At 35.9% G+C, this 26,356-nt stretch overlaps 3 protein-coding genes across 5 annotated transcripts; all 3 read left to right on the top strand.

Moving 5' to 3' along the window:
- The first annotated feature begins 1,186 nt into the window (after positions 1-1,186).
- LOC130724441 (uncharacterized) lies at positions 1,187-8,088 on the top strand. Of its 3 annotated transcripts, none has more exons than XM_057575676.1 (8): positions 1,187-1,358; positions 1,447-1,527; positions 1,661-1,795; positions 1,899-1,971; positions 2,304-2,732; positions 5,142-5,496; positions 7,552-7,629; positions 7,725-8,088. In XM_057575676.1, the coding sequence occupies exons 5-8, from the start codon at positions 2,317-2,319 to the stop codon at positions 7,773-7,775; spliced, it is 900 nt and encodes a 299-aa protein (XP_057431659.1). In that variant the 5' UTR covers positions 1,187-1,358; positions 1,447-1,527; positions 1,661-1,795; positions 1,899-1,971; positions 2,304-2,316; the 3' UTR covers positions 7,776-8,088. The 3 variants fall into 3 exon arrangements, with proteins under 3 accessions (XP_057431659.1, XP_057431653.1, XP_057431662.1); XM_057575670.1 differs by having other exon boundaries at positions 1,623-1,795; XM_057575679.1 differs by having other exon boundaries at positions 1,447-1,551.
- A 10,207-nt stretch (positions 8,089-18,295) lies between these two features.
- LOC130732142 (uncharacterized) lies at positions 18,296-21,847 on the top strand. Its single transcript, XM_057584253.1, has 7 exons — positions 18,296-18,454; positions 19,096-19,182; positions 19,963-20,229; positions 20,358-20,522; positions 20,759-20,812; positions 20,968-21,111; positions 21,467-21,847. The coding sequence occupies exons 1-7, from the start codon at positions 18,296-18,298 to the stop codon at positions 21,845-21,847; spliced, it is 1,257 nt and encodes a 418-aa protein (XP_057440236.1).
- Positions 21,848-24,272: 2,425 nt separating this feature from the next.
- LOC130749195 (uncharacterized) lies at positions 24,273-25,916 on the top strand. The gene has a single exon (XM_057602518.1). It carries the CDS (start codon positions 24,273-24,275, stop codon positions 25,914-25,916), a length of 1,644 nt encoding a protein of 547 aa, XP_057458501.1.
- Positions 25,917-26,356: the final 440 nt, after the last annotated feature.

The raw sequence follows: 26,356 nt of genomic DNA, 5'->3' as shown, positions 1-26,356 counted from the left end.
GTCGCGGCGGTCATTGGGTCCCAAGATGTGAGTCAGTTTTGGCACAGAGAAGTGATTCTCCAGGTGCGCGAACTCCTTTGTAGTAATTGGCACGTGTCTGTGCGGTATTTCCATCGCGAGCGTAACATGGTGGCGGATACGTTAGCTAAGTTTGCAACTAGGAACAATTGTAGCTGGCGGGTAAGGCGTTTGCCACCGTCGGTTGTTGTGTCCCTGCTTTGTAAGCCAAAAAAAAATGACTCTAGACGATGTTAGAGTCATCTAGACAACCCCATTTCTCAATTTGATTATTAACGATCAACGTTACCCTCTTTTAAGGCCTCGTTTGGAAGAGCTTATCTGATAGTATAAGCGCTTGTGTAATTGTTTCGGAGAGCTTATGCAAACAACTTATGGCCTACCATAGGCTGTTTTGAGCTTATTTTCATAAGCTATCCAGGATAGCTTATGAAAAAGAGCTTATGCTTATATATAGCTTACTTTTAATTTATTTCAATCAATTTTTAAAAATAACTTATGAATAAGCGTTTATGACATAAGCGCTTATGGTGACTTAGAACCATAAGCGCTTAATTAAGTTGTTTTCCCAAATGGGACCTAAGTCAAATACTATTAACACTCTTTTAGACACTCTCTTTCTAACATTCTCTTTAATTTGTCAAAATTTATGTAGAATCTACTATATTCTGTGTGTCATACCCCAATTTGGTAGGATCTAAATCGATTTTAATCAATTAAAAGAGAATGTTAGAAAGAGAGTGTTACGAGGAGCGGTAGAGATATGCCTAAAAAATATTTTTGGTTAAACCTAAAAAATATTTGAACTTTGAGTGTCTAACTAAGACATTCTACATTATATTATAGTCTTATAATAAACCATAGTTTAAATATTTATGATATTATGACAAACCGGGCCTTATAACCCCAAAAATAGGGAGTACTCAATAATAATTGGGACTCGACGACCCTAATAGAGATTCCGTTAATCAGGTTAACGCCGTAAGAGGCTGACACAAACGCCGTAACGGAGTCATATAGGGCGTGACCGTAAATGGTTTGTAAGAGGATAAAGGAAAACCGTGAGATCACAAATCTACGGTCATCAAGTGATGTAGTGGACGGTTGTTGCAAAGGAGTGTAGTACAACATGATGTATTTAAACAACAACCAGCTCCTTCAATGAAAACACAACACACACCATTTCGTTTTATCTTCATTCTCAACAGAACCAGCTCTTCCTTCTTCTTCTTCTTCTTCTTCTTCTTCTTCTTCTCTTCCACGAAACGCTTCAATTCACGAGACTAATCATCATAACTGAACATTGTTTGAGGATCTGCTTCTTTTCCTGATTGAATGAGGTTTAGCGTTTAACCGCTCTCAAATTCATGTTTCATCTTCTTGTTTTGTTTTCCATATCTCATTTTTTTTCCTCATTTTTGTTTGCAGATTCATCTCCATAGAAAATTTGCCGGAGATTGAGATAATTTCATTGTGATATTTATTTTAGAGTTGCTCAAGATTTTGAAGGTTGGAAACCATGCCAGAGTTTTGGTCTGTTTCTCTATTTTTTTTTTCTGTTTGATGTAAATGCTAAGTTTTGTTGTTGTTGTTGTTATCTGCAGATTTTGAAGTCTGAACTCTCTGCTAATCTTGATTACAGGAACAGAAAGAAGCTCTGAAATGTCATCATAACCTGAATTTCACAAATAGATTTGCATTTTTCCGAAGCTTGAGAATTGAAATCCAGGATCGTTTCCAATTTCCCCCACAACAGAGACAGCAGAATCAGATTCAGGTAAGGGAATCAAAATCGGAACAGAGTAATATGTTCCTCATCGCAATCGTGCAGCGTTCTGATGCTAGTTTCTGATTTCTCTCTGCTTCCTCATTTCTTGCAGGAAATCGAACAATCAGCTCCAATTTCCTCTTGTTCGCTGTAGTTTCAGAAGGAATTGAAAGTGCAAATTCACGGTAAGACATTGATTTCCATGGCTCCTTAAGGTTTTTCACCCGCTTTCTGGATCTCTATCCCGTACCAAATTTTCTTGTGATCTTCGTCTTCAATCCCAATCTCTTCCTCCTTTCACAGTTTGTTCAGCCCTGGTTGATAAACCTGTAACACTGAATATTTCCATGGAAACCGATTTCATGTTTTCTCGAGTAATTCAGTGCTGATTCTGAGTACTAGTGTTGATTTGAAGAAGAAAACAAAGCCAATTTCAATTTTCATCTCCAAATTGTAGCATGAAATGCAGTGAGATTTTCAATTTTCGATCATTATCGGTGAATTTATCTTATTGCAGGCAGAGGAAAGAGATGGATAAGGAGGCTAGCGGCGTTAGAGAAAAACCCGCCGCCGGAGGCGACGGTGGTTCGCTGCTGCTGAGGGCGAGTTCCGATGGGATGAGGCAGAGTGGAACGACGTCGGATTTGGTTTTGCAATGGGGGAACCGGAAACGGCTAAGGTGTATGAAGGTGCAGGTGAAGGATAAAGACGACTCAACCGGTCCGGTTCAGAGAACAACGGTTCGGGTGGATCGCCGGGTCGTTCGAACCGATAATAACAAGGAGCCTTTAAATAAGCCCACGATTGGTTCAACTTCAAACAGTTACAGTATTAATAACAATAACAATAACAATAACAATAATAATCAGCACCACCATCATAATCAGAGTAACGGGTACCCAAATCTCCGTCAACGTCCCTCTTCGCCGCCGCATCGGATTCTCAGGTAACAACCACTCAAACCCTAACCACCACGCAATTTCTCTTTGTCTTGCTTTGCATGGATGAATGATTGAAAATTTGAAATATATACATCTTGTTTTGTTTTCCTTCTGATTGAGATGGGAAAATCGAAAATGTGATGGATTGGGTTCAGATCTGAAATGAGGGTAGTTTCGCAGTTATGTGAATTTAGTAGGGGTAGAATCGAGATTTTGACGGTTACGTTAAATATTATATATTAAAAATTATTAATTAATTAGAAATTATTTTTTGGTTTTTTCTTCTTATGCTGAGTATCCAATCCATACTTATCTTGTTGGCAAGGTTCGTGTTCGTGTTGGTGGCGCACTGGCTTCGTGGGCCACCGGGTTTGTTTTTGGTTTTGTGTTATTTTTTAATAAATAAAATAAAATAAAATAAATAAAAACTAGAGATCGTAGACTTGTCGTGTACATGTATTCTGGGTGATTCTTCAGCTAGTTTTTAGTGTTTTCTTTGTTCTTATCGACGACAATAATATTCCATTATCAAATTAGTCATTAGTGTATATTTTATTTATTTAATTTATGATCCAGCACGTGGTTTGCGTTAAATTTCTGATAAACAAACTTGTTGGAAGTAAATTCTTCATATTTAGCGGTGGATTATCGGTAGTGGTGCAAAACTGCAAATAGAAAATTAGAAAAAGCACAGAAAAAGCATATGCGTGGCTATGAGTTGGAGTGGTGCGTCTACGACTACTAGTAGCGCTTTTGATATTTTTTGCCTCGTGTCTGCCACGAAATTTCGTGAGGAGGTCCAACTTGTAAGTGTAGTTTGCCCAATGTAATTTCACATATCTTAATCTTAATGCACATAAGTTTTGACAATAAGTTAGAATTTTTCGCGTTGAATTTATCATGTATAGCAATAGGATGTATAGCAATAGGAAGTATGAGTCCATAAAAAAAAAATATTAGCTTTGATATGTTAGAAAGGAATCTTGCTTCAAATGAATGATTTAATTATTTTTTAGAATCCAAATGGGCTGAATATATGAGGCTTATATTTTTGTCCAATGTGGTCAGGTCCTCGCGGATGTCCCATCCAAATTAAAGAATGGAGAGGAGCTCACGGTAAGTGCGTGAGATCTCCTTTTTTTCCTCTCCTCATAATTTATTTGGAGATATCATTGTGAAGATGGATCACATTACTCACTCTAACACCTGCCACATATAGCTCTTAATTGATTCCAAATAGGGACTATGTAGATTTTTCTCCTAAAGTCTAGAACTAGAAGGATCTAGAAAAAGAGAAAAATAAAGCTGTGTTTCCTTTTACTTCACCTTCTAGAGCTTAGAATCATTGGTAATAACCAGCTAGTCTGATAATCTAAACAAGGTAAAATATCTTAATCCAAACCTTGCTGAAAATCTGATCTGGAATTTGAGATTTCTTACTTGTTAGTTTGTGGTGTTCGTGATTTATGCCATTGATATTATTGTATTTCTAGTTCTAGGTTATATTTAGCGTGTTTGGTGCCTGCAAAGTCAACCTAAAAGATTCGAAATTCACTCTTTGAACTCTTGTTTGGTATTTCATTTACTGCGGTATTTAATTTTCTGCTATTTTCACTGTTTATGGCTGTTATTCATGTGATAGCATTTATATGATGATGATCATGTAAATCCTTCGATTTAGGAAGAAAATTAAGCAAGATCTTATTCAATATTCCTTCTCCGTCCTTATTAGATAAGACCCTTCTGGATCTACCATCACCTCATTATTCATTCTCATACCATTTGCATTTTCTATTAGAATTTGTTGGAAACATGGAATGGACGCTTTCCTTCCACGTGTACACAAAAAGTCATTTTCCAATTTGGCCAACAGATGAACGGTCCAGATTGTAGATCTGGTCCATCCCATCCAACATTCTATTACACGTCGCAATTTTCATCACCGTTAGCGAATAAAGCTCTCTACATCCAACGGCTTCAAACTCTCACACACACTCTCTTTTCATCACACACCCTCTTAAATATGAATATGAAATATCTAATCTTAAACCTTGTCATTTCATTAAGTACAAGAAAAGAAATTAACTACTCTCCTTCCCCTTGAAAAAACATACACAAAGTATCGGAAGGTGCCAAAAACCAACCAATATTCTACACAAAAAGTACCCTTCTAGATTCTAGCTTCTCCCATCTTGATCAAACCCCAAGGTTAATCTCGTAAACTCATCACACTCCCAGTTACTTTTCTTTTTTTAATATATTTTATTTTACTCCATAACAACAACCTCTGTCATTGCATCTTTTTTATATGTTCGTATTTGATGTGATTCATGTTCTTACTTCCTACGATTAAGAAAGTTATACGGATGAACATGAGTTTGTGTTTTTAAATTTATTTTTTGTTGATAATTTAGGAACTCGGAAACTTCAAGTGCTATGAGAGGAGGAGGAGGAGGAGGACAAAGCAACGGGGTTGTTAGGGGAATTGCCTCGCCGGACAGGGGTGGTGCGCACGATAAGAGGGGGACCCACAACAACAACCACCTCAATGACAATAACAAACCCGCCGCTTCATCTGATACCGCGCACGATAGCAAGAAGGGTGGATCGTCTTCCGGCAGTGGGGACGCTGCTCCGCCGGTGTGGCCACCCAAGTTCGTGATTGCCTTGACTAACAAGGAGAAAGAAGAGGATTTTCTCGCCATTAAGGGCTCCAAGCTGCCTCAGAGACCCAAGAAGAGAGCTAAATTCGTACAACGCACCCTCAATGTAAGAACCCTCTTCTGCTTTTTTCTTCAATTTTTTCCAACACTTTAAATTTGCTCATTTTAATTGTTGAATCTCTGTGTTTATGTTCCTTATCTGCAAACTTAGGTTGAACCAAATGATTGCTTTAGAAGGATTTATTGTATGCTAAAAAATTAATCAAGGATCAGAATTATGAATTCGGGTGAAGCACTTTGCTAGAGGTTTAAGAACTTGTTTTGGTACTCTAGAAGAAGGATGGTATAATTTGCTGCAAAAATTTATTATGGAAGTTAGCATATGCGATATTAGAGATGTGAAACCTAACCAAGAGAATGCTTGGAAATCACAATTCTGCTTGCTTTACATCAATTCTAACCTATTGAAATGATGTTTGGATGCACATTTGTTTTTGTGTTAAACATAATCAATTCGGAAACAACTTTATTCTTTCGTAAAGATATTCAAACATCGATCACATTTTTTTAACTTAATATGCAATTTTAGTATAATCAATTTTGTCAAACACACTAATATACATATTTTTAATTTTAGCTATGTGCTTTTTTGTGGTTCTTCTTTATTCTTATGCTGCAGTACGTTTAGTGCCTTTTTTTTTCCTTTGTATATTTTATTTTTGCCTTTTCCTTTTTTATTTGGTTCGATATTTTTGCCCTTTTCCCGGAAAAGCCATAATGGTTGGTAGCAGTGAACTGGCGTGGCTTACACGCGTCAGGCGAAGCTTGGTTCACGCAGAGGTTTGTTACCGGAGAGTCCACCGTGAAAAACGATTCACTTCCGCAACCATATCATGCACCTTCGGAAAATCTTATATAATATACTAATTGATAAAATAATTTTGCCAAAAATCTTATGTGCGAGTTTTAGCCTTTTAGTCGTCATAATGATTTTTTATAAGAACAATAATGTTGCTGAACGAACACAAACAAAAAACTGATTTTAATATAAATAAAAAAACTAGTAGTATTATACTCTATTATGTTGCTAATGGAGACCCATTATTATTACATGACAGATAGAAGTATATTATTATTTTTATTTAGCCGCCTCGGTGGATTTAATCATCAACATTCAACGCCATTAGTTGGGCTTTCGTGGATCTGGACACCAGGCTATCAAACTATAATAAAAAATAATAGGAATAATATATTCTCGTACTTTTGACGTAATAAGTGAAGAAAGAATTAAATATTTTTTACCCTTCTAATATGAATAATTGTTCCGTCACACCTAAAATTTGAGGTTGAAGGAAGTGGAGGAGGAGAGAGATAGGAAGAAAAGAAAAAGTAAGAGAAAGAAAGTATAAGATGTGATAGTGATAAGTGAATAAAAATAGAAACAAAAATAGGTGAAAATGTAGTGTATAAAAAATGAGGTCTGTATATATCATTGTATATATCATTGTTGCTTCTAATATATCAATTAATATTAATTTTTCATTTAATTCTTTCTTTATTTAGTATTACATGGATTGGATTTATAGGATAAAGTAGGATGACAAATCATTCCTCTAATTGTGTGAGAACATGGGGTGGGACACGTGTAGATCTTTGTATGGTGTGACCTTTGGGGTTTGTTTGGGTTTATGTTTTAGAAAGTGGGAGTGAGCATATTGGATTGGAATAGGTGGTGTAGAATAGTTTACTTAGTTGCTACACAGACTTTATCTACACACATTCCATTAACTGCCAGATTCAAAGGGGACCCGGTTTTGCTCTCTTAAATTCTCACTTTTTAATTATTTTCTTTAAGAATGGTACAATATTCTAGCAGAAATATAACACATACTGAAGAAATGTAAATTAATTTTATAACGTTATTATTTAATAGTAATTTCTAAATGAGATTTTACTAATCGAATGTCCTTCATAAACCTCAAATTTCCAAACCCTACTTGCTCTGATAGTTTCTTGTTATTTTGTTATTCATAAAACCCTTGTTTATTCATTCATTTGTTTGTGTTCTTCATTTATTGTCTGATTTTTGTATGATATACCGAAATAACTGCATGAATTGTGCTCTGAATTTTAAATTGGTAAATGTTCATTTCTATTGCAGCTAGTAAGTCCAGGTGCATGGCTATGCGATCTTACCTTAGAACGATATGAGGTTAGGGAGAAGAAGGTAACCAAAAAGGTAAGTTACAAGGAATTTCTTATACCTGCCTCTGTAATCTGTCTTTTGATTTGTAGACAAGTGAATAAGAAATGCAAGTTGTGTTTTTTATGCAGAGACCAAGGGGGTTGAAAGCAATGGGCAACATGGAATCGGAGTCTGAATAGAGAGCAATGAGGAGAGAGCGTTGTTGTGAAGGATGGATATTATGATAAGATATCTCCATGTGCTTTACGTTGGCTATAAAGCATGTAAATGTTCAGGTGTTATAAAGCATGACATAGCATGGCTTCCAGCTGCGTGCCAACAACAAATCGAAATCAAAGTATAAGTGTTTTGCTTTGCCATTGCTTAATTTCCTATCTTTACCACTGCTAAATTTCCTGGTCTTGATGATTCATTCACTTATTGTCTATGATTGTGGAAAATTGCTTCTGAATTACATAAGACGATAGAAGGGTCAGTTGTTTATTGGGCTTACACCTTCATTGTGGAGCCATGGGAAGCGATAAAGTTAAGTTTCAGGGTAGCTAAAACTATGCTTAAAATTGACAGCTCAATAAAGAATAAAGAATTAGTATAGCGTTCATCAAAATATGAATTCAAGGGGACTCCTAATGGCTAAAATAAAAGGTCATTTGTGAAAAGTTTAGCTAATATCTTTGTTCTTTTTTCTTTTTAATTATTATGGAGTGATACTTATATTAGAGTGCTTAGCTAACTGTTGGGAACACAGGATTTTGATCTATTAGACAATTAGTTTTTCAATGAACAATGCGCTTAACGCCTACGGAACAAAAGCAACATGCCTCTACAATACATAGTAAATACATTATCTAGTCAAAAGCAGGGGCTGGCAGGGCCATTGCCCCCCTCAAGAATTTTGAAATGTTTACCGACTATATGTATTTTTTCGAGTTAGAAAGAAGGTATTTATCGTTCCAACTGAGACATTATCATTCAGATGTTTCCCGATATCCTAATTCAGGAAAAATTCCAGTTTATCCGAGTTTACCAGAAGTTAGTTGAAACTGGAAAAGAACAATATTTCCACTTGTTAATAGATTGATACGTCTTGTTTTGAAACTCTGTATTTCAACAGCATCTACAGAGCGATCTTTTTCTGCAATGAAAGTTCTTAAGACTTGACTTCGCAACAAAATTGAAGATCAATGATCTTCTCAGAAATTTTTTAGTTGTATATATCGAGAGAGAAATTGCTGAAAAAATCTCCATTGATACAATAATAGATTAATTTAGTACTATGAAATAACGAAAAGTTGTATTTAAATAATTTTTTATTATTTAAAGTCTATATAATATTCAATGAATATTTTTTTAATCTTATATTCCGCCCCCAACAAGAAAATCCTGGATACGCCCATGGTCAAAAGAGGTGCAAATCCAAAACTAAAGTAAACTTTGTAAGTGTATTTGTGACAACATTTGCCTCTCAAGAAACATGACCTCACACCACTTGCGGATGTGAGAATATAAATTCAAATTTGTGGGAAATTTGTTGATGGAAACAGGTATAATTTCCCAAACGATAGGGGCATCTGGATCATGGTCTTTTTGGCTAATTTAGTTTTTCTCACAAGATGGGTTTAAGACATTGGGATGAGACCTGTCCATTGTACTGCTACACAGTTACTTTCTACGCTACAATTGCCTTGGCTCTAGTTCGCTGCATTCGTTTGAGACTATGATATATTTACACTTTATCTTTTTCCACTCCTCTTTCACCTTTAATTGCCTTGGTTCTAGTTCGCTGCAGGAGCTATGATATATTCACACTCTATCTTTTTTCCACTTTTGTTCTTTAGTGAATCGGGGATCCCAAGCTCAAAGGTAATGTCCAAGCTTAGAGATAGTGGACAGTGTTTAAGTGAAGAAGATGTCTTTCATCTAGCTCAAAGTGTTATCTTATAGGCCTCCTTCTTGCCTCTTGGAATGTTGGAAATTTCTCCTCATCATAGCCTTATGAATATGATACCCATTACTTCAGGGGTTATTGACAACCATTTATTGCTAAGCAACAGTTATCGAATGTTCCGAGGAAGGGTGTCTCAAATATTCTGCTGAGACAGGGGATCATAGCCCTCAAAGCTTCCTAAGAGCAAGAATTATTGAATGTTCCGAAGACGGGTGTCTCAATTATTCTGCTGAACTACGGGGGATCATAGCTCTCCAAGCTCTTAAACGTGTTCGCTTATTGGCCTTTAACGTCCAAATTCGTTCGAGGGGATCATAGTCCTCCAAACCCCTAATTGCGTGTGCGTTTTATTGGGCTTTAAGGTCCAAATTGATTTTGGGGGATTTTTTATTGCTTGCAATTTAGAAATGGTTTTGTTAACTAAATTTTTGTAAGATGACATTATGAACCTGTGAACTTGATGAACAATTTCAAGTGTTTTTAGTTGTTTTTATGGAGAAGTGAGATTGCTTTGCTCTTTTTTAGTTTGGTAAAATGCCTCATATTTTGTTGTTTATATATTTTTGAGATTGCTTGGCTCTCTTTTAGTTTGGTAAAATGCTTCATATTTTGTTGTTTATACAATTTTTTATGCTCATGATTCTCTAAAACTATAAAATCTGATTTTAATTGTGAGATTGTACCTTATATATATGCTTATGATATATCATCAAGAGTCAAAGTTAATAGTTTGATACTTGAGAGTCTTTATCCCTGATATGATGTTGTTAAACAATTTAGGACATAATCGATCCCAAATTGCATAACACGATGTGACAGGTACTGCTATACTGACACAATATCTATTAGCTTAGAGACTCTCAATCATTTAGCAATTGACTCTGACTCATCAAACAAAGGTGTCCACTAGGGTGGACAAGTTTCAAACTGGTCCACCGGTGGACCATTATCATATGTTGTTGGATTTGAGAATATTGGAATTCTTTTATTGGATGGTTAAGATTAAGTGATGATAAAAAGGATAAAAATGTAAATTTATAATCATCTTCATCTTTCCCAATCTTGTGTTCTTCGTCCACCTGACCAGCGGCGACCATGTCACCGCCGCCACCCCTTGACCTCACAGCTCCGGCGATTTCTAGTTTCAGAACCTCTCCCCCACCTCATCAAAACCCAGATCAGAGATGCAACAAATATCAAGAGAGGTGAAGCTCTGCACCTCTCTGTTTCCTCACCCATCCTCCATATCCAAAGCTCAAAATTTAATCTTTCGGTGAAGCTTTGCGGTGCTTTGCATCTTCATCCCAACTTTCTCTCATTCTCACCCTCTGAGTGTGTCAGCAGTGCATGCGAGTTGAGAAGCTTGGGTTGAAGCTTGAGAGGCTCCATGGAAGAATACATGAATAAGACGAAAATGAGACAGAGGAAGGGATGGGGATCCTGTGAGAGGCTTCGATCTGACCCAGAAGCCTTCGATTTGGGCCAAAAACCCTTTGATCTGATCGAGAAACCCTTCGATCAGAGCCATGAACCCTTCGATCTTCGACCTGACCCTAAAAATTCTTTGATCTGAACCAGAAATCGGGCGGCGTTCGCAGAGGTGAGGCGATAGTGTGGTGGCCCGACGACGGATCCGTGATGGGGCTTCAGTAGGTAGCATCAATTTTGGCTGGGTTTCTCAACGGAGTGGTGTTTTGGTTCAATTTGGGTTTGTGGCTTCAAGAAGCTTCGTGGTGGCGTGGGAGGTGCCACGGTGGCTACTGTAGAGGCGATGAGGATGAAGCGACGACCCTGGCGTAGAGGTTCCAGAGGTGGAACGAAGTTCAGGTTTGCTTCAGGGCAGTTTGAGATTGCAATGGGGCTTCGCGTGAATGCATCATGTGAAAAAACACTGCTAATGGATCTCTGTTTTCATGAAGCTTATGGTGAGTCCTTGATCGGAGTGGCTCATGCACCATGTGAATGTGATTAGAAGCTGCTTCTAGTTGGAGAGGCGGGAGGAGGAGAGGAAAATGGTTTGGATGCAGAGAGGGAGGAGAAAGTGGGAGAGAAGAACGGGAAGGGAAAAGTCTAGAATAATCCCTGTCCACCCGTGAACCAGTTTGAAATTTGCCCACTCTAGCGGGCACCTCAAACAAATTACATTGTCAACTAACATTAGTGTCTCTCATCCAATAAAACCATAGGAAAAGTAAAATATATAGTTGGCACAAACTTTCATGCAATAACGTCGGCATAACAACGACTTATACAACACTACCCTTGTGTCAGCATGAATGACTAATACTAATACCATAGCTTCGAACCAGTTAATGTGAGCCCCAACATCAATGTTAATTTACCCTAATTAAGTTGTAGCATTGATTTTTGTCTTATCAAAATTGACTTATGATCATTGCTAATGACAAATATAGAGGATAATTAATGGGTGCGGGAAGAGGTTGATTATGGCCCCTTTTTTTTAGAATGAGTTATGGTGGTGGCATCCATTTTAGACCATGGACAACTCAAGACATTCAAAAAACAAATATTTCTTGAGTTATTATACATTTGTACATAATTTTCCATTCTATCTAATTTACATTAACTTTTTCTTTTTATATATTTATTCCATTTTTTTATCACATTATTTTATCACTTGTCAAAGTTATTTACCGGCAAAGTATTCATTAAATAACAAAGTTATTTACCGGCAAAGTAATCATAAGATGTTTAATACCTGAGCAATGTTAAAAGAAGGATGGCACATGCGGTGGGCTACTTATTAGCTCATACAACAATTTAAATACAGTAAAGAAAAATAAAGAGATTTACAGGGATCAGAGTTCAAATCCTTATTGATGTAATAGACCTTTCTTTTGTTCGCCGTTCTGGCAATGCGGTGACGAATTTACTTGTTAGAAAGGTTTCCTCATTCGCTACTTATTAGCTCATACAACAATTTAAATACAGTAAAGAAAAATAAAGAGATTTATAGGGATTAGAGTTCAAACCCTAATTTTCAAAAAAAAAAGAGTTCAAACTCTTGTCCGAATGAATTTTTTTTAAAATAATTAATTTATTAATAATTAACAATTAAAATAACGAAGAAAGCGAAGGAAGCACTTCAAAACCCTTTAATGTTGCGTAATGGAGCACTAACCTTTTACAGCTTTGAATCATATTCTATTCCTTTGGAATAATTCTAAAATCTAGAAATTAATCACAGAACTTCTCTAAAAAATTGATTCTGTTATTGAAATCAATTCAGAAAATTTCCAAATACGCAATTAAGAGCTCACGCTTATACTTGAAATAATCATAATCATTCTCAGAAAACTGAAACGCAGAAGCACAAATTTGAATCCGAAACAAGTCGATTATGTACTGAAACAATGATAACAAATCATAATACTCTTGAAGTTGATTGAAACAACAAAATAGCTATAGATCCAGAAAATTGTAGGACATTATAAAGAATCTATGCACAGCAATCTGTCTCCGGCAAATACACACAGGCAAAATGAAAAAGAGAAACAGAAAGAAAATCCATAGGCCGGAGCACTCAGATCCTGAGAGAAGAAGATCCGAATACGAGAGCAACAGCTGCTGTGAGAAAACCAGCGACAGCGAAGGACGGCGAGATGGCGGTGGCGGGAGAGGCGGGAGCAGGAGCAGGCGCATCGGCGGCGTAAGATGCGCCGGCGACGAGGAGGAGCACCGCCATTGTGGTCATGAGGATGAGATTTGAGGAGGCCATTGCTAATTTTTTGTTTGGTGGTGAGAATAAGATGTTGATAATTGCGGTGAGTGATGGTGGAAAGAGAGGGAAATGGTGTTTATATAGTGGTGGGAAAAATGAGAGGTTAGGGGCAGTTTGGGTAGCTGCCCGAATTTACAGACTGGACAATGGGAGTGGCAACAGCTTTGGTGCCTTGACAGCTGGTTATGTTGTGAGCATTTCATTAATTCCTTACATTTTAATTTGTTTATTTTTAGTAAATTAATGATTTCACGGAAGATATTTTTTATGTGTAGTTGTGAAGAAAACTAGTACTCCCTCCGTTCCTATATATAAGTCACGAATAACTAATTCTCTTAGATTAAGAAAAGTAGTTACTAGTAATAAATTTGTAAAAAAAATGATTTACTTTCCTAGATTACCCTTATTTACTTTCCTATGATTTTCTCTCTCCAAGTTAATACTTCTAAATTTTATCATCTCTTTCATATTAAATATAAGGGTTAATTTGGAAAAAAATATTTAATGCTTCCTAGATATTAGAAAGTGACTTATATTTTGTAACAAATTTTTTTCAAAAAATGTGACTTATAATAGGGAACGGAGGGGGTATATAATTAAAATTTAATAAAAAATATTTAATAACTTTTTAAGAAAAGACAACAAATTAGTTCCTTGACATCGTTTAGGTTATGTGTGACTTAATCTCTGACCTTTAAGAAAAAGTAAATATTATAACGAGAAAAAAATTATTCAAACAAGTGTACGTAGAAGGGACACACGTTCGTCAAAATTTGCCTAATCAAAACATTAGAAACTGTATTATTGGTGAGAGAAAACTACAACTCAGGTTTTATATTTGAAATGCAAAGGGAATATTTGTTCATTGTTTTCTCAAAATAATTATGATATTCACGGATGTTGATGAAATCCATGCTTGTTTAAAGCTAAGGAGAATGCTTTTGTTTTATCCATTTTAATTTCAATTTCACCTTAAATTTTCAATTCAAACATACACTAAAGTCTAAACATAGTGAGCCCCCACTCAGCCTTTGAGATGTTTCTTTTTAATTTGTGGGTAAATAAAGTGCTTACTTAGCTTTTAAGATGCATATTTTTTTATTTTTTTTTTAGTTTCAAGTATACATCGTTGATAGTAATGATTAATTCTCTCATCACACCTGTTTGTAATAAGTGGTAAATGACTGACCACCATATACGTTTAACTTCCATGTGTAAGGATTATTTTTTATTATTAATATATGTAAACATTTTTATTAAATAAAGTGAACCACAGCAAAGCATTGGATCCATTTTCAGTACTGCATACATCTGGATATGGTAGAATTTACGCGGTGGGGAAAGGCTACGCCGCAGCAGCAGCGCACGACAGTAGCCCAGGTCGACGATGCCTTGGTTATGGTTCATACAGACGGGAGCTATCTGCCCCTTGAAAATAAAATGGGTGCTGGCGGAGTGGTTCGTGCCAAGGATGGTCGTTGGACTTCTGGCTTTGCAGCGAGTCTAGGTGCTGGGGATGCTTTCAAGGCGGAATTGCTAGCAATTCAAAAGGGATTGAACCACGTCTGGGAGATGGGGTACATAAGTGTTGTTTGTTACACAGACTGCACTCAAGCAACCGAGGTGCTTGGAACGAATATTGACATCACAAACTACTGGCATAGGGAGGAAATTGAAACAATCAGAGGGTTGCTTCAGAGGAACTGGCGTGTGATAATAAGCCATGTAGATCGGGAGGACAATCAGGTTGCTGACGCGCTGGCAAAGGTTGCTGCACATGAGAAGTGGGCTTGGAAGCTCTGGTCCCAACTACCCATTGCAAGGATTGCTTAGTTAGCTAGTTGTTTCTTTTGTTTATTTCCCTTTGTAACAAAAAAAAAAAAAAAGTCGGTGACAAAATAGGAGATTATACATGTATTTTAATCTTCAAAGATATTTCCATTCTTGTTGAGTAACATGCTAACAATAATGAGGAATAAGGTCTAAACAAAGAAAAAGCAATAATTAGGAGTGTGCAAATAATAGTGATAGCAATCAAAGAGTTGGAGCTAAGGGACCACAATGTGCAGGGACAGGGGATGATTCCTCTTGGCATGTTCGGGTGTTTGATTTGGAACAGAACGATATGTTAATTTAGGCCATAGCAGTTATATTCAGCCGACGTTAATTAGTGTGGCATACAACGCTAACTTTAAGTAACAAACATTTCTTTTGCACTTTGCTGGATCGAATTAGTGTCAATGTTCGGGCTGATGCTAGTTTTTGTGCTAAATTGATTTTTTTTTTTTTAGTATTTTATGATTTAGGTAAATATATGGTTTTCGAAACACTTAGTGGTCTTTGTTGTTGAACTATTGGTGCTTTTGGCGGATCCCCTGATGGTCAATGCATCATAGTGGGACGATTTCTTATATCGGAAGTCTTTCTGACAATGTGGTAATGAGACGATATATATTGTTAACGCGGTAATGTGATAATGAAGGTACATGTGTGGATAGTTGCCGTTGGATGAGAACATGATAATTTGGTGATGACAGATGATGACTCACACTTTAAAATGTAGTATATTTTATCTCTTATCATTTATTCTTCCCATATGAGCAATATATCACAAAAAAATTCAATATTCCCTTCAAAATTTCAAGTGGGCAATTATATTAAATATAATTTTTTATAAGTTGATAATTATTTTAAAATAGAATGAGTAATAAGTAGTGTTGAAATGATTTTAAAACTAATTAATAATACTAAATATCATTTAAGTGTATTAAAAATTATTAACTCAAGGGCATATGTTAGAACTTAGAAGGTATGAAATTATATTCTCAGGAATGCTACATTCTCAAGCAAGCACAATTTACTTCCAGGTAAATTGTATAAATGTATTTCAAAAACTGTATAAATGTGTTTGATAGATATTTTATATTCCTGAAAATATTTTAAATTTTAAAAACTAGAAAAACATGTGATAGGATTATCAAAATGTCAAGTTACTTTCAATTGTAACTTCAATTGTAATGAGAATATAAAATACTGAGTCTTGGAAATTGGAGAGGTAGTGCAGGGAAGGTGGTGTGGTCTGTACGATTCATAAGAAGGTTCTTCGACTGAAAGCTTGAGCATTGTACCCTCTAAGCTACTCGATCCATAAATTGTGTTTTTTTTTTAGAACAGAGAGATTAATATTATTGAAATAAACTGATCTATGAAAACAACCTTCTCACCCTATTGAAAAGTCCTGGTTGAAGAGGTACTAAAAATCAGTGTTAACCAACTCATGAACAAGTCTCATTAAAACCTCCCTTGGTAAAACCTAGTGGGAAAAACCCAAAGAGAGGAAAAAGAGTATTCTTCCATAAGCCAACACCGACAAATAGAAAACAGTACCCTCTTCTTTCAAATTCCATTACAATATTTATAAAACAATAACTATTTTTTTTTTCATCATGTTTAACCTTATATCTAACTAGGATTGAGCCCGACCAGCGCGATGCACGGGGAGTATGCTCCATTATCTGTCCTTTCTAATTACGTGTACAAATTGTATGTGTTAAAAAGAAATAATTAAAAGAGATAAAATTTAATCAAAGCAAAATTAAAATCAAATTTCACTTTACGCAATAAATTAAAATAAACTATTAATCTAAGCATTCAATTTAAATCAATTTTTTTGTAAAATATAATTAACTGTATGTATGAAAAAGAATAATTTAAAGTGTACTGAAATTTTATCAATTTATTTATGTCACTTGAATCTCTTTAGATGTCTTATAAAATCTTTATTAAAATCTTGGGACTCCCAAGATACTTTTAATAGCTATGTCTTATAAAATCTTGGGACTCCCTAAAGATACTTTTAACAGCTACTCTCTTCGTTCCTTAATATAAGAATCCATCAACCACTTCACACCCTTTAAGAAATTTAGTTAATTTAGATAATTGCATTAAATTTGTTCTCAATTTATATGAACTTTCCAAAGTTACCCTCCACCCATTATTCTTAATTTATATGCATCATTAATGCTATAGCAAGTGGAAAGAGAGAGAAATTTAATTAAATAAGAGTATTTCTGTCTAAAAATAATTAATTCTTCACAAACTCTAAGTTAATTTTTATACAAAGGACCAAATACACTTTTTATTTGGTTATTATAAATAGGAAGTACTTAGTTTTTTAAATTCCTACATGAATTTCACATTGTAACAATAGGTAGCAGTAAAAAAAAATCATTTTAACAAACACCTTAATACAATACTTCATTAATTAGAGCTAAATGCTTGACATGCATACAACTTCATAAAGAGGCCCAATATGATATTTCAATAACTTGGCCCACGAGTAGTGCAAAGAAAAGAATAATAAAATGCAATCTCAATTGAACAGTGTTGAACAGGGAAATAGAGTAGACCGTAGGATTGAAAAGTGAACTTTCTCTTTGCTTGAGCTTTAGTAAATTATAGATTATAGATACCCAACATTAAAATAATTTTTATGCTTTTTTTAAATTTTACTTTCTTTCCAAGGTCACTATCATTCAGAGATAGAACGCTTATAAAAAAAATTCAGAGACATAACATTAATATGGTGAAAGAAATTTAAGATAAATATAAAAACTTAAATAAAATAGAGAGAAAAATGAAGTGTATGGATAAGTACTTAAATGAGTAATTTAGGAAAATTACCAAAAGAAAAATATCTTACCAAATTTTCTTAATAGTAGAGAATTCATAGTAAGATTTTCTTTTTCCAATGATACTACTTAAGTTAGCTAGCCATTTAATGACTTGACTATATTTTAATAAATAAATTGACTTGGTCAATAAAATGATGCATTAATAATCAAATACACAAATGCAAGAAATTTACAATTAATAAATGCATTAAAAACGAATAACACGTAATAATTTCCATACTATTTTCTCTGTACAAATTTCTTGAATAAATCTCAGTGCCATTTTCATTTTTTGTGTGTTTGGGTTTAGTGAGTGAGAATTGAATGGTATTGAGAATGAAAAAATTTAAAGTTGTAATTTTGTTTATATGGGCGTTGTTTGCCTCCTGTACCCAGGTAGATTTCAAAGTTGTGGCAACAGCATCATCTCCTACAAAAAGAGAAATAAAAGCTAAATTGAAGCTCCTCAACAAGCCTTCCGTAAAAACCATCAAGGTATTCAATTCATTACTCCTTTTTATATTTTTTATATTTCAAAAACAAATATATATATATATATATATATATATAAAAACTAAGATTGAATGTATTTTCAGATGAGGATAAAATTTTAAGTATTTAATAAAATATAGAAGACAAAACAATGTACTATTGTAAGTGTAATTTGCACATGTTGATTTTAAAAAAAAAAATTGTACATGTTTGATTTTTCTTAAAAGTATATTGAGTTTGAATCTTGTGTATGAAAAAAAAAATTGAATGTGAAAAATCCACACAAAAGTATATATCTATGGATTTATCTAGTTTGAGAAAATACTTTATACTTTGATTAATAATTTTAAAGTCAATAATACGAATCAATCAAGTTTTCAAATAACTCAGTAAATAATTCAATTGTCTTCCTAATTATTAAAATTTGTACACTATTTGATTGACTTTTTGCAGAACTTTTGAAAAATATATTGCACTAATGTCTTTATATTTAATGTAAAATATTCAACGAAATAATATTTAATTAATATTTTGAAAATATAAATCACATTTATTTTCTAAAAATTAAAAATATTATTGAAAAAATTGATTATAAGGATTTAAATTTTGTATTTGATTGTGAAATTTCAATTGTATTTTTATAGAGTGAAGATGGAGATATAATTGACTGTGTCGACATATATAAACAATCTGCTTTTGACCATCCTGCACTAAAAGACCACAAATTACAGGTACGTGTTGTTAAATATATATATATATATATATATATATATATATATCTCGATTGTAGTAGCTTGTGCCTATATTTGTATATTATTTCATTTGTTAGCATATGCAAGCTCATGAATCATATTATACATGAATTATTTATTTTTAAAATATAAGGATTAAAGAAATTATGGAAGTAGCTCAAGTGGTTAAATGTGTGCTTTGCTACTTATAAGTTTTGAGTTCAAATCCTCCCCACCTTCAGTTCTCGAAAAAAAAAATATAAGGATTAAAGTAAAACTTTAAGCACTTTGACTTAACTTAATTCAACTTTTGACCAGATGAAGAAATCTATATGAGTGAACATTCTCTAAACTTATCTTACCTATTATGTAATTCTATCATAGGTGAAATAATTATATTTAAGATAAATAATTTAAAATTCATAAATGATACCATTGATTGAGCTATGAAGGATTATAATTTCATGGGATATGGGGTAAAGTTAAACAACATCATAAAAAAAACCATTGTTATTAAACGTACGAATTTGCTTGTTTGGAAGATTTCTTTAGTATTTGAGTTTATTTATGGCCTGAAATAACTCGAAGTATGGGTCTTTTGGTGAGTGGGAAAAAATATGAGTCTAACTTATTGATATGTTTCACAAAATAACACATGGATATTTTTTATTTTCCTTAGCGGGCAATAGTTGTAATTTACTAATTTTGCAATTTCCTCTTATCCTTCTCAAACTAAAAAATTGTGCATCATTGACTAATGGAATATTATATATCATGCAGAAAATTCCCGATTTTCTTATAGAATCCAAGAACTCAAGCAATTTGCAAACAAAGTCCATTGTGTTCCAAACATGGCAGAAAAATGGAAGTTGTCCAGAAGGAACAATTCCCATTCGCAGGATTCGAACGGAGGATTTATCAAGGGCAGCTTCCCTGAATCTTTTCGGACGAAAACCCATAATGCATTTCATGAAATCAACAAACAACACAAACTCTAATTACCCCATAGTCAATGGCTCATTTGCATATGTTCCAGAAAACCGCACGGTATATTTATATAAACTAGTATATTAGCTTTTGCAATGCAAACAAAAATAATTTTTGAAATAGTTAAATTGCAACATGGTATATCATTATAATTTAATATAGTTAACTAATTGTGACATGACATGCAGAAAGCATTTCTTGTGACAGTGGGATACAGTTATATTGGTGCAGAAGCTGAAATTAACGTTTGGAATCCAAGGGTTGATCTTCCAGATGATTTCACCACTGCTCAAATTTGGCTTAAGACTGGAAATGGTCCTCAATATTTTGAAAGCATTGAATCAGGCTGGCAGGTTACTTCCCCCGCATGACACTCACTTTTTTTTTGTTCTAAAAAAAATTGTTCGAGTTAAATAAGATCTTCAGAAATTGTAAAACTCTCATACCAAGCACTCACTACTTACTTACAATTACAAATTAACTATTTACCTAAATTTACGTATATAACATTATAAATTAACTAATGTGAGACAATATAAATGAACATGCACAATTGACTAATTCTCTCTCTATATATACTATGCTTCAGGTAAATCCAAAGTTGTATGGTGACAGGTCCACTCGATTTTTTGCTCATTGGACTGTAAGTACTTGATTATTTATTGAAAAATTGGTCATTTTTTTGATGGTGTGACTTCTTAAATAATATTAGTTGCTTAATTTGCTACCTCAGTATTTAGAGGAGGAACTTAAATTAACATTAATTTTAATTTTCTGCTTCTTGATTTTGTGGTGCAGACAGATTCATACAAGTCAACAGGTTGTTTTGATGTTGTTTGTCCTGGGTTTGTGCAAGTAGGCCAAGTAGTTCTTGGAGGTGCAATAACACCTATTTCATACTCATACCACACACAAAAAGAAATCCCCGTTGGAATGTATTGGGTAATGATCACATGTGTTTTTTATACTCAAATGCTACTAAATTATTTTAAACACACATAAAACATCTTTAGCTAGATTACTTCAAGGAAAATACTCTTTCTTTTGCCACCATACATTTGCACACATTCATGCACATGTGAAAAAGATATTTTTTAATAAATATATATGGTGCGCTTGGGTAAACAACTTAAGTAAGTGTTATGACAATAAGCATTTACCACATAAATAGAGGGGAGAAAAATGCAATATTTATAAATTTCAACGGGTAACATAATTTATTTATTAATTTATCACAAATATATGGTAACTTGGTAATAACTAATGTATTACATGGTTTTTTTTTGGCATGGTTCAGGATAACTCAGGGAATTGGTGGCTTAAAGTGAACAATCATATTGTAGGTTATTGGCCTGCAAAATTATTAAGTGGGTTGAGTCGCAGTGCCAAATCAGTTGAGTGGGGAGGACAAGTGTACAGTCCAATGTTGAAGAAAAATACACCTCACACGAGGACAGCTATGGGAAGTGGAGAGGCTGCAGATGGTCGTTGGGGGAACGCATGCTACATGCGCAATCTAAGAATTAAAGATTACTCCCGAAATCTTAAGTACCCTGAATATGTAAGCACAAGGGCTGAAGAACCATATTGCTACAATGTCATCAATGAGGCCAAATATGGGCAGGAACCTATCCTCTACTTTGGAGGGCCCGGATTTAAACCTCCCTATTGCCCTTGAATTTCTATGCAAAAATGTTATGAACGAATAATAAAAGTAAAATTCTATTTTATTAGTGAGTATGGTTTTTTGTAAATTTCACGTATGAATTAACATATTTATCCATTGAATACAAGTAAGTGAATTGAATTATTTTTTATTATGTTTTGCTTGTTTTCATATTCAACTTCATAACAAATATTTTTACAATAGATAACATTAGTTCTTGATAATAAAAAAAATGCATTGGTTAAAGTTGCAACTTGCTACTGCAATTTCTCTTATTTGAACAAAACCTCTCTGAACACAACTTATTTATGTGCGTTTATACTAAATTTTAAAATAAAATAAGTACTCAGAAAAGCTCTATGTCAATACGTGGATGATCAAATAGAAAAAATCCTTACAGATGTTTCGTAGTTGACTTGAGATGCAATTTTCATTACTTAGTTCAAAATTAGGGTTGATTGTTCAGGTGAGCTTATGAGGGAGTTCGAGGTGCAAGCTTTGATAATCAATTTAAATTAAAGTGCTACACTACACATTCAATTCAAATTACAATCTTCAAGATTCATTCAAAGTTTGTTCTGGAATAAAATCTTAGGGCAGAACAAAGAAGCTCAAGAGTATTATTCTAGTAATAGAGTGAACCTCCTTCATACATCACAGACTCCCCCTTATATATTGGTGAACCGTGAACTCACAACCCTAGTAATAAATGCATTGAATGAGTTGACAAGGTTACATGATTTGGGGAGGAAATCAAGAGGAATAATAATAACTACTTTAACTATTCTTAGAAAGAAAAAGGGGGATGAATCTAGGCTCCACTTCATGTTTGGCTGTCTGCCTTTTGGGCTTCCTTACTTGGTTCTTGGGTCGTTCTGCTTGTAGGCACGTTCGACCCAATCCAAATTCATGACGGTCCACAGTTCAAATCTCACGACTAGTCCTAATTGCAAACAGTCAAACCCCGTTTGAATTGCATGACCACCAAGTGAGTCTGAAAAGAAGTTTCGACGTCAATCTAAACGCAAGTGATCATTGAAGCTGATTTGAAGCCAAGCCTCCAAAATCCACCCAAAGAGAACAAAACTTAATAAATAATCAAATATATGACATAGTTGTAGAAATTATTTTCTAAGTTTAATATTGTACTCAGGGGCGGAGGCAGGCCATGCCACCCCCTGATTTTGCAAATCTCTTGAAAATTAGCCCAATAGATGGAAGAGTTCTCACTAACCATTTTTGCAAACCAAAAGCTTCTCTTCCATGAGTCAACACAATATCAAGCCCAGTAAAATACTCATTGAAAACTAAACAATGCTTTCACACTTTGAAAGTTTTCTTCACAAAATTAAAATTTCATTCAAAATTTACGTGATATTCCATTTAACCAAATCAACTCTAACTTTATTTTGAGAAATTATTTCAAACTTGGTCAAACTTTTTAATATGTTTGAAATTTTTTCCGTTGCAACAATTCTATTTTCATTTTTGGCCCCAGTGAGATTAAATTGCTGGCTCCGCCACTGATTGTACTCCTTTGGGTCTAGCTAGCAGTTATTTTCTTAAAATACTACAAATAGAAGTGTAAAATTCGAAATCAAGGTTGGAATTCTAATTACTCCCTCCGTTCCAGAAAGTTTGTTGTTTTGCACGATTTTTCAATATCCCAAAATGTTTGTTGTTTTAGAAAACCAATGCATTTTTTGCTAATTTTTTCTACCTATACCCTCATTTAATACATTTTCTCTCACTTATCACATTTCATATTAACCAACCACAACTCTTTTCTATTAACTACATTCTTCTCTATCTAAGTATAATTTAATAGTTGCACATCATACTAGTAAAATTAAATAAGGGCAATCTAGTCAAATTATACTATCAATAATTGTTTTCTTACTCTTTGTGTCATAACCTTAAACTACAAACTTTCTGGAACGGATGGAGTACTAAAAAACTCTAAACGCTTATGGACTGGGCGAGACCCCAGAGGCCCTCGCCCGGTGTTAATCACCCAAGGGCATTGCACATGCCAAAGGTCTGGGCCTCCCTCGAGAGGCCCAACTGCTCCACTAAGGACAGTTAGATATGCCAGGCCCAACCCCTCGCCTATAAATAGGGGGCGGTTACCAATTGTAAGGGACGCTTAGCTCATTTCTTGAATAACAAACTCGAGATTCAGTTTCACTCTCTCTCTCTCTCTAAGCGGTTACACGTTCTCTCTCTAGATTCTCTCATTGCAATCCTCTCATTCTAGGTACTATACCTTCTTTCTATGTTCTTGGCTGAACATTTGGCGTCGTCTGTGGGGATCGGTAGATTTCGATTTCCAGGCTACGTGGATTGCTGTTTTTGGTTGAGAGAAGTTCGGAAATTTGTGCAATTTCCTCTGATTTTCGTGTTTTTGGTTGAATTTCTGGTTCACAGTTGAAATTCGATGGAGACTCGCCGTCGTCGACGCAGCGACCCGTTGGAGCAGAAGCGTGGATCACCACCGCGTCGTGTGAGGGGAAGGCATCGTCGTGAGGAGGTTCGTCGCGAACAACCTGCGCAACCGACTCCTCCTCCACCTCCACCGCCTCCTCCTCTTCCTTCTCCGACGCCTCCATTACCTACTCCACCATCCTCACCTTCGCAGCAAGGATCTTCGGCACGCTCGCCGGAAGCCTCAGGAGGCGGATCGTTGTTACCTCAAGCTCCGATCACTCACAGAGATTGGAGATGTTTGGTCCGCAACGTTGACAACATACGGCAGCGGAATGATTACTGGCAAGAGCAGTTGGACTATTATCGCCTTGAGCAACAGGACGAGGGAGAACGAGAGGCGGAGGTTGTAGCGGAGTTTGAGCCTTTCTCGGTGGCAGTAAGGGAGGTAGCAATTCCTGACAACATGAAGAATCTCGTTCTGGAGAGCGGAAGAACGGACCCGAAGGATCATTTGCTCTACTTCAACACGAAGATGGTGATAAGTGCAGCTTCTGATGCAGTTAAGTGCAGAATGTTCCCGTCAACTTTCAAAGGTACGGCGATGGCTTGGTTCACGACTTTGCCTCGCGGATCTATCACGAACTTCCACGATTTCTCGTCAAAGTTCCTTGTTCAGTTCTCCGCAAGCAAGATCAAGCAGGTTACGATTGATGATCTGTACAATGTTCGCCAGTTAGAAGGAGAAACTTTGAAGCACTATGTGAGGCGGTACAGTGCGGCATCTGTCAAGATCGAAGAGTTGGAGCAGCAAGCCTGTGCACGCGCCTTCAAGAATGGACTGCTGTCGGAGAGACTGATCTATTCCATGCCGACAATGCTTGTCCTGGCGAACGCGTATATCCTTGATGAGGAGGACGAGACGCATAAGAGCACACGTCTATCGCTTGGGGGGCGAGAGGCGAAATCCCCAGGAGGGAACAAAAGGCCGCCTTCGTGGCGAGGAAGGCGAAGCCAACATGGGTCACACCTTTCTCCTCGGGGGGGGGGGGGAAGGTTGTTTGTGGGTAGCCCAGGCCAGACAAGAAATTTTCAAGTAATGAAGGCAACACAAATGATTGGCGGACCAAGGGCACCTAGACGACCGACGAAGGGCTGCGATACGGCTACATGGTGTGAGTACCACCAATTGGCAGGCCATGTTACTGAGGAATGCCACGCCCTGAAGCGGGAGATTGGAAAGATGATGGCAGCAATGCAACCAGCGAAGGGGATCGCAAGTACACGGGGCGACTGGAGTTCTACGCCTAGCGAAGTTGGCACGATAGATGGAGGCTTCGGAGGGGGTGGTGTCACGAGTGCGGCGAGGAAACGAAACGCCAGGGCGGTAAACGCGGTCACAGAGGTCCTATTCGGTTTCCATCATCCTGACATCACGATTTCATCTGCCGAATTTTTTGGAATCAAGCCTCATCTTGATGACCCGATTTTGGTCTTGCTCAGCGTCAACCAACTCAATGTTCAACGCGTGCTTCTAGATCAGGGAAGCTCAGCGGATATCATTTATGGCGACACGTTTGATCGGCTGGGTTTGGACGACCGAGTCTTAACTCCCTACGCAGGATCTCTTGTGGGATTCACGGGTACAGCCTATTGATCGGGAAAGGGGAAGTTCCAATGAAATCTTTTCAAAGGTTATACATTAGCGATTGATTCGGAGGATAGAGAATGGAGTTGGAAGGCTGTTCAGTCTTGAATCTTCCCTAGCAAGTTTGGGTAAGGGGTGTCCTTGACCTTGACACAACCTTTGGCAAGCGCGAGAGCGCTAATGTGTTGAAAGTAAGATATTTGGTTCTGTAGGCGGTGGGGTCTTACAACATGATCATTGGGCGTAACACCTAGAATCAGTTGTGTGCCGTGATTTCGACAGCACATCTGGCGGTCAAATACCCGCTGCCAAATGGGCGGATTGAGAGAATTATTGTGGACCAGAAGAGTGCCAGAGAATGTTACAGCAACTCGGTGGATCGGTACGGGCGGAAGAATGCCCCAGTAGGGCACCGATGCAACGAGGTTGATGCGCCAGAGGGAACCTTG

This window comes from Lotus japonicus, chromosome 1 (genome assembly GCF_012489685.1).
Source record: "Lotus japonicus ecotype B-129 chromosome 1, LjGifu_v1.2".
Lineage (NCBI taxonomy): Eukaryota > Viridiplantae > Streptophyta > Magnoliopsida > Fabales > Fabaceae > Lotus > Lotus japonicus.
Note: the sequence above shows the minus strand (reverse complement) of the source record. Positions and strands in the feature narration are given on the sequence as shown.

Coding starts and splice junctions, on each gene's coding strand:
- LOC130724441 (XM_057575676.1), top strand. CDS start 2,317: ATGGATAAGGAGGCTAGCGGCGTTAGAGAAAAACCCGCCGCCGGAGGC. Junction 2,733..5,141: donor CCGCCGCATCGGATTCTCAG/GTAACAACCACT, acceptor TTGATAATTTAG/GAACTCGGAAACTTCAAGTG. Junction 5,497..7,551: donor TCGTACAACGCACCCTCAAT/GTAAGAACCCTC, acceptor TTTCTATTGCAG/CTAGTAAGTCCAGGTGCATG.
- LOC130732142 (XM_057584253.1), top strand. CDS start 18,296: ATGAAAAAATTTAAAGTTGTAATTTTGTTTATATGGGCGTTGTTTGCC. Junction 19,183..19,962: donor TAAAAGACCACAAATTACAG/GTACGTGTTGTT, acceptor TATATCATGCAG/AAAATTCCCGATTTTCTTAT. Junction 20,813..20,967: donor GATTTTTTGCTCATTGGACT/GTAAGTACTTGA, acceptor TTTGTGGTGCAG/ACAGATTCATACAAGTCAAC.
- LOC130749195 (XM_057602518.1), top strand. CDS start 24,273: ATGGAGACTCGCCGTCGTCGACGCAGCGACCCGTTGGAGCAGAAGCGT.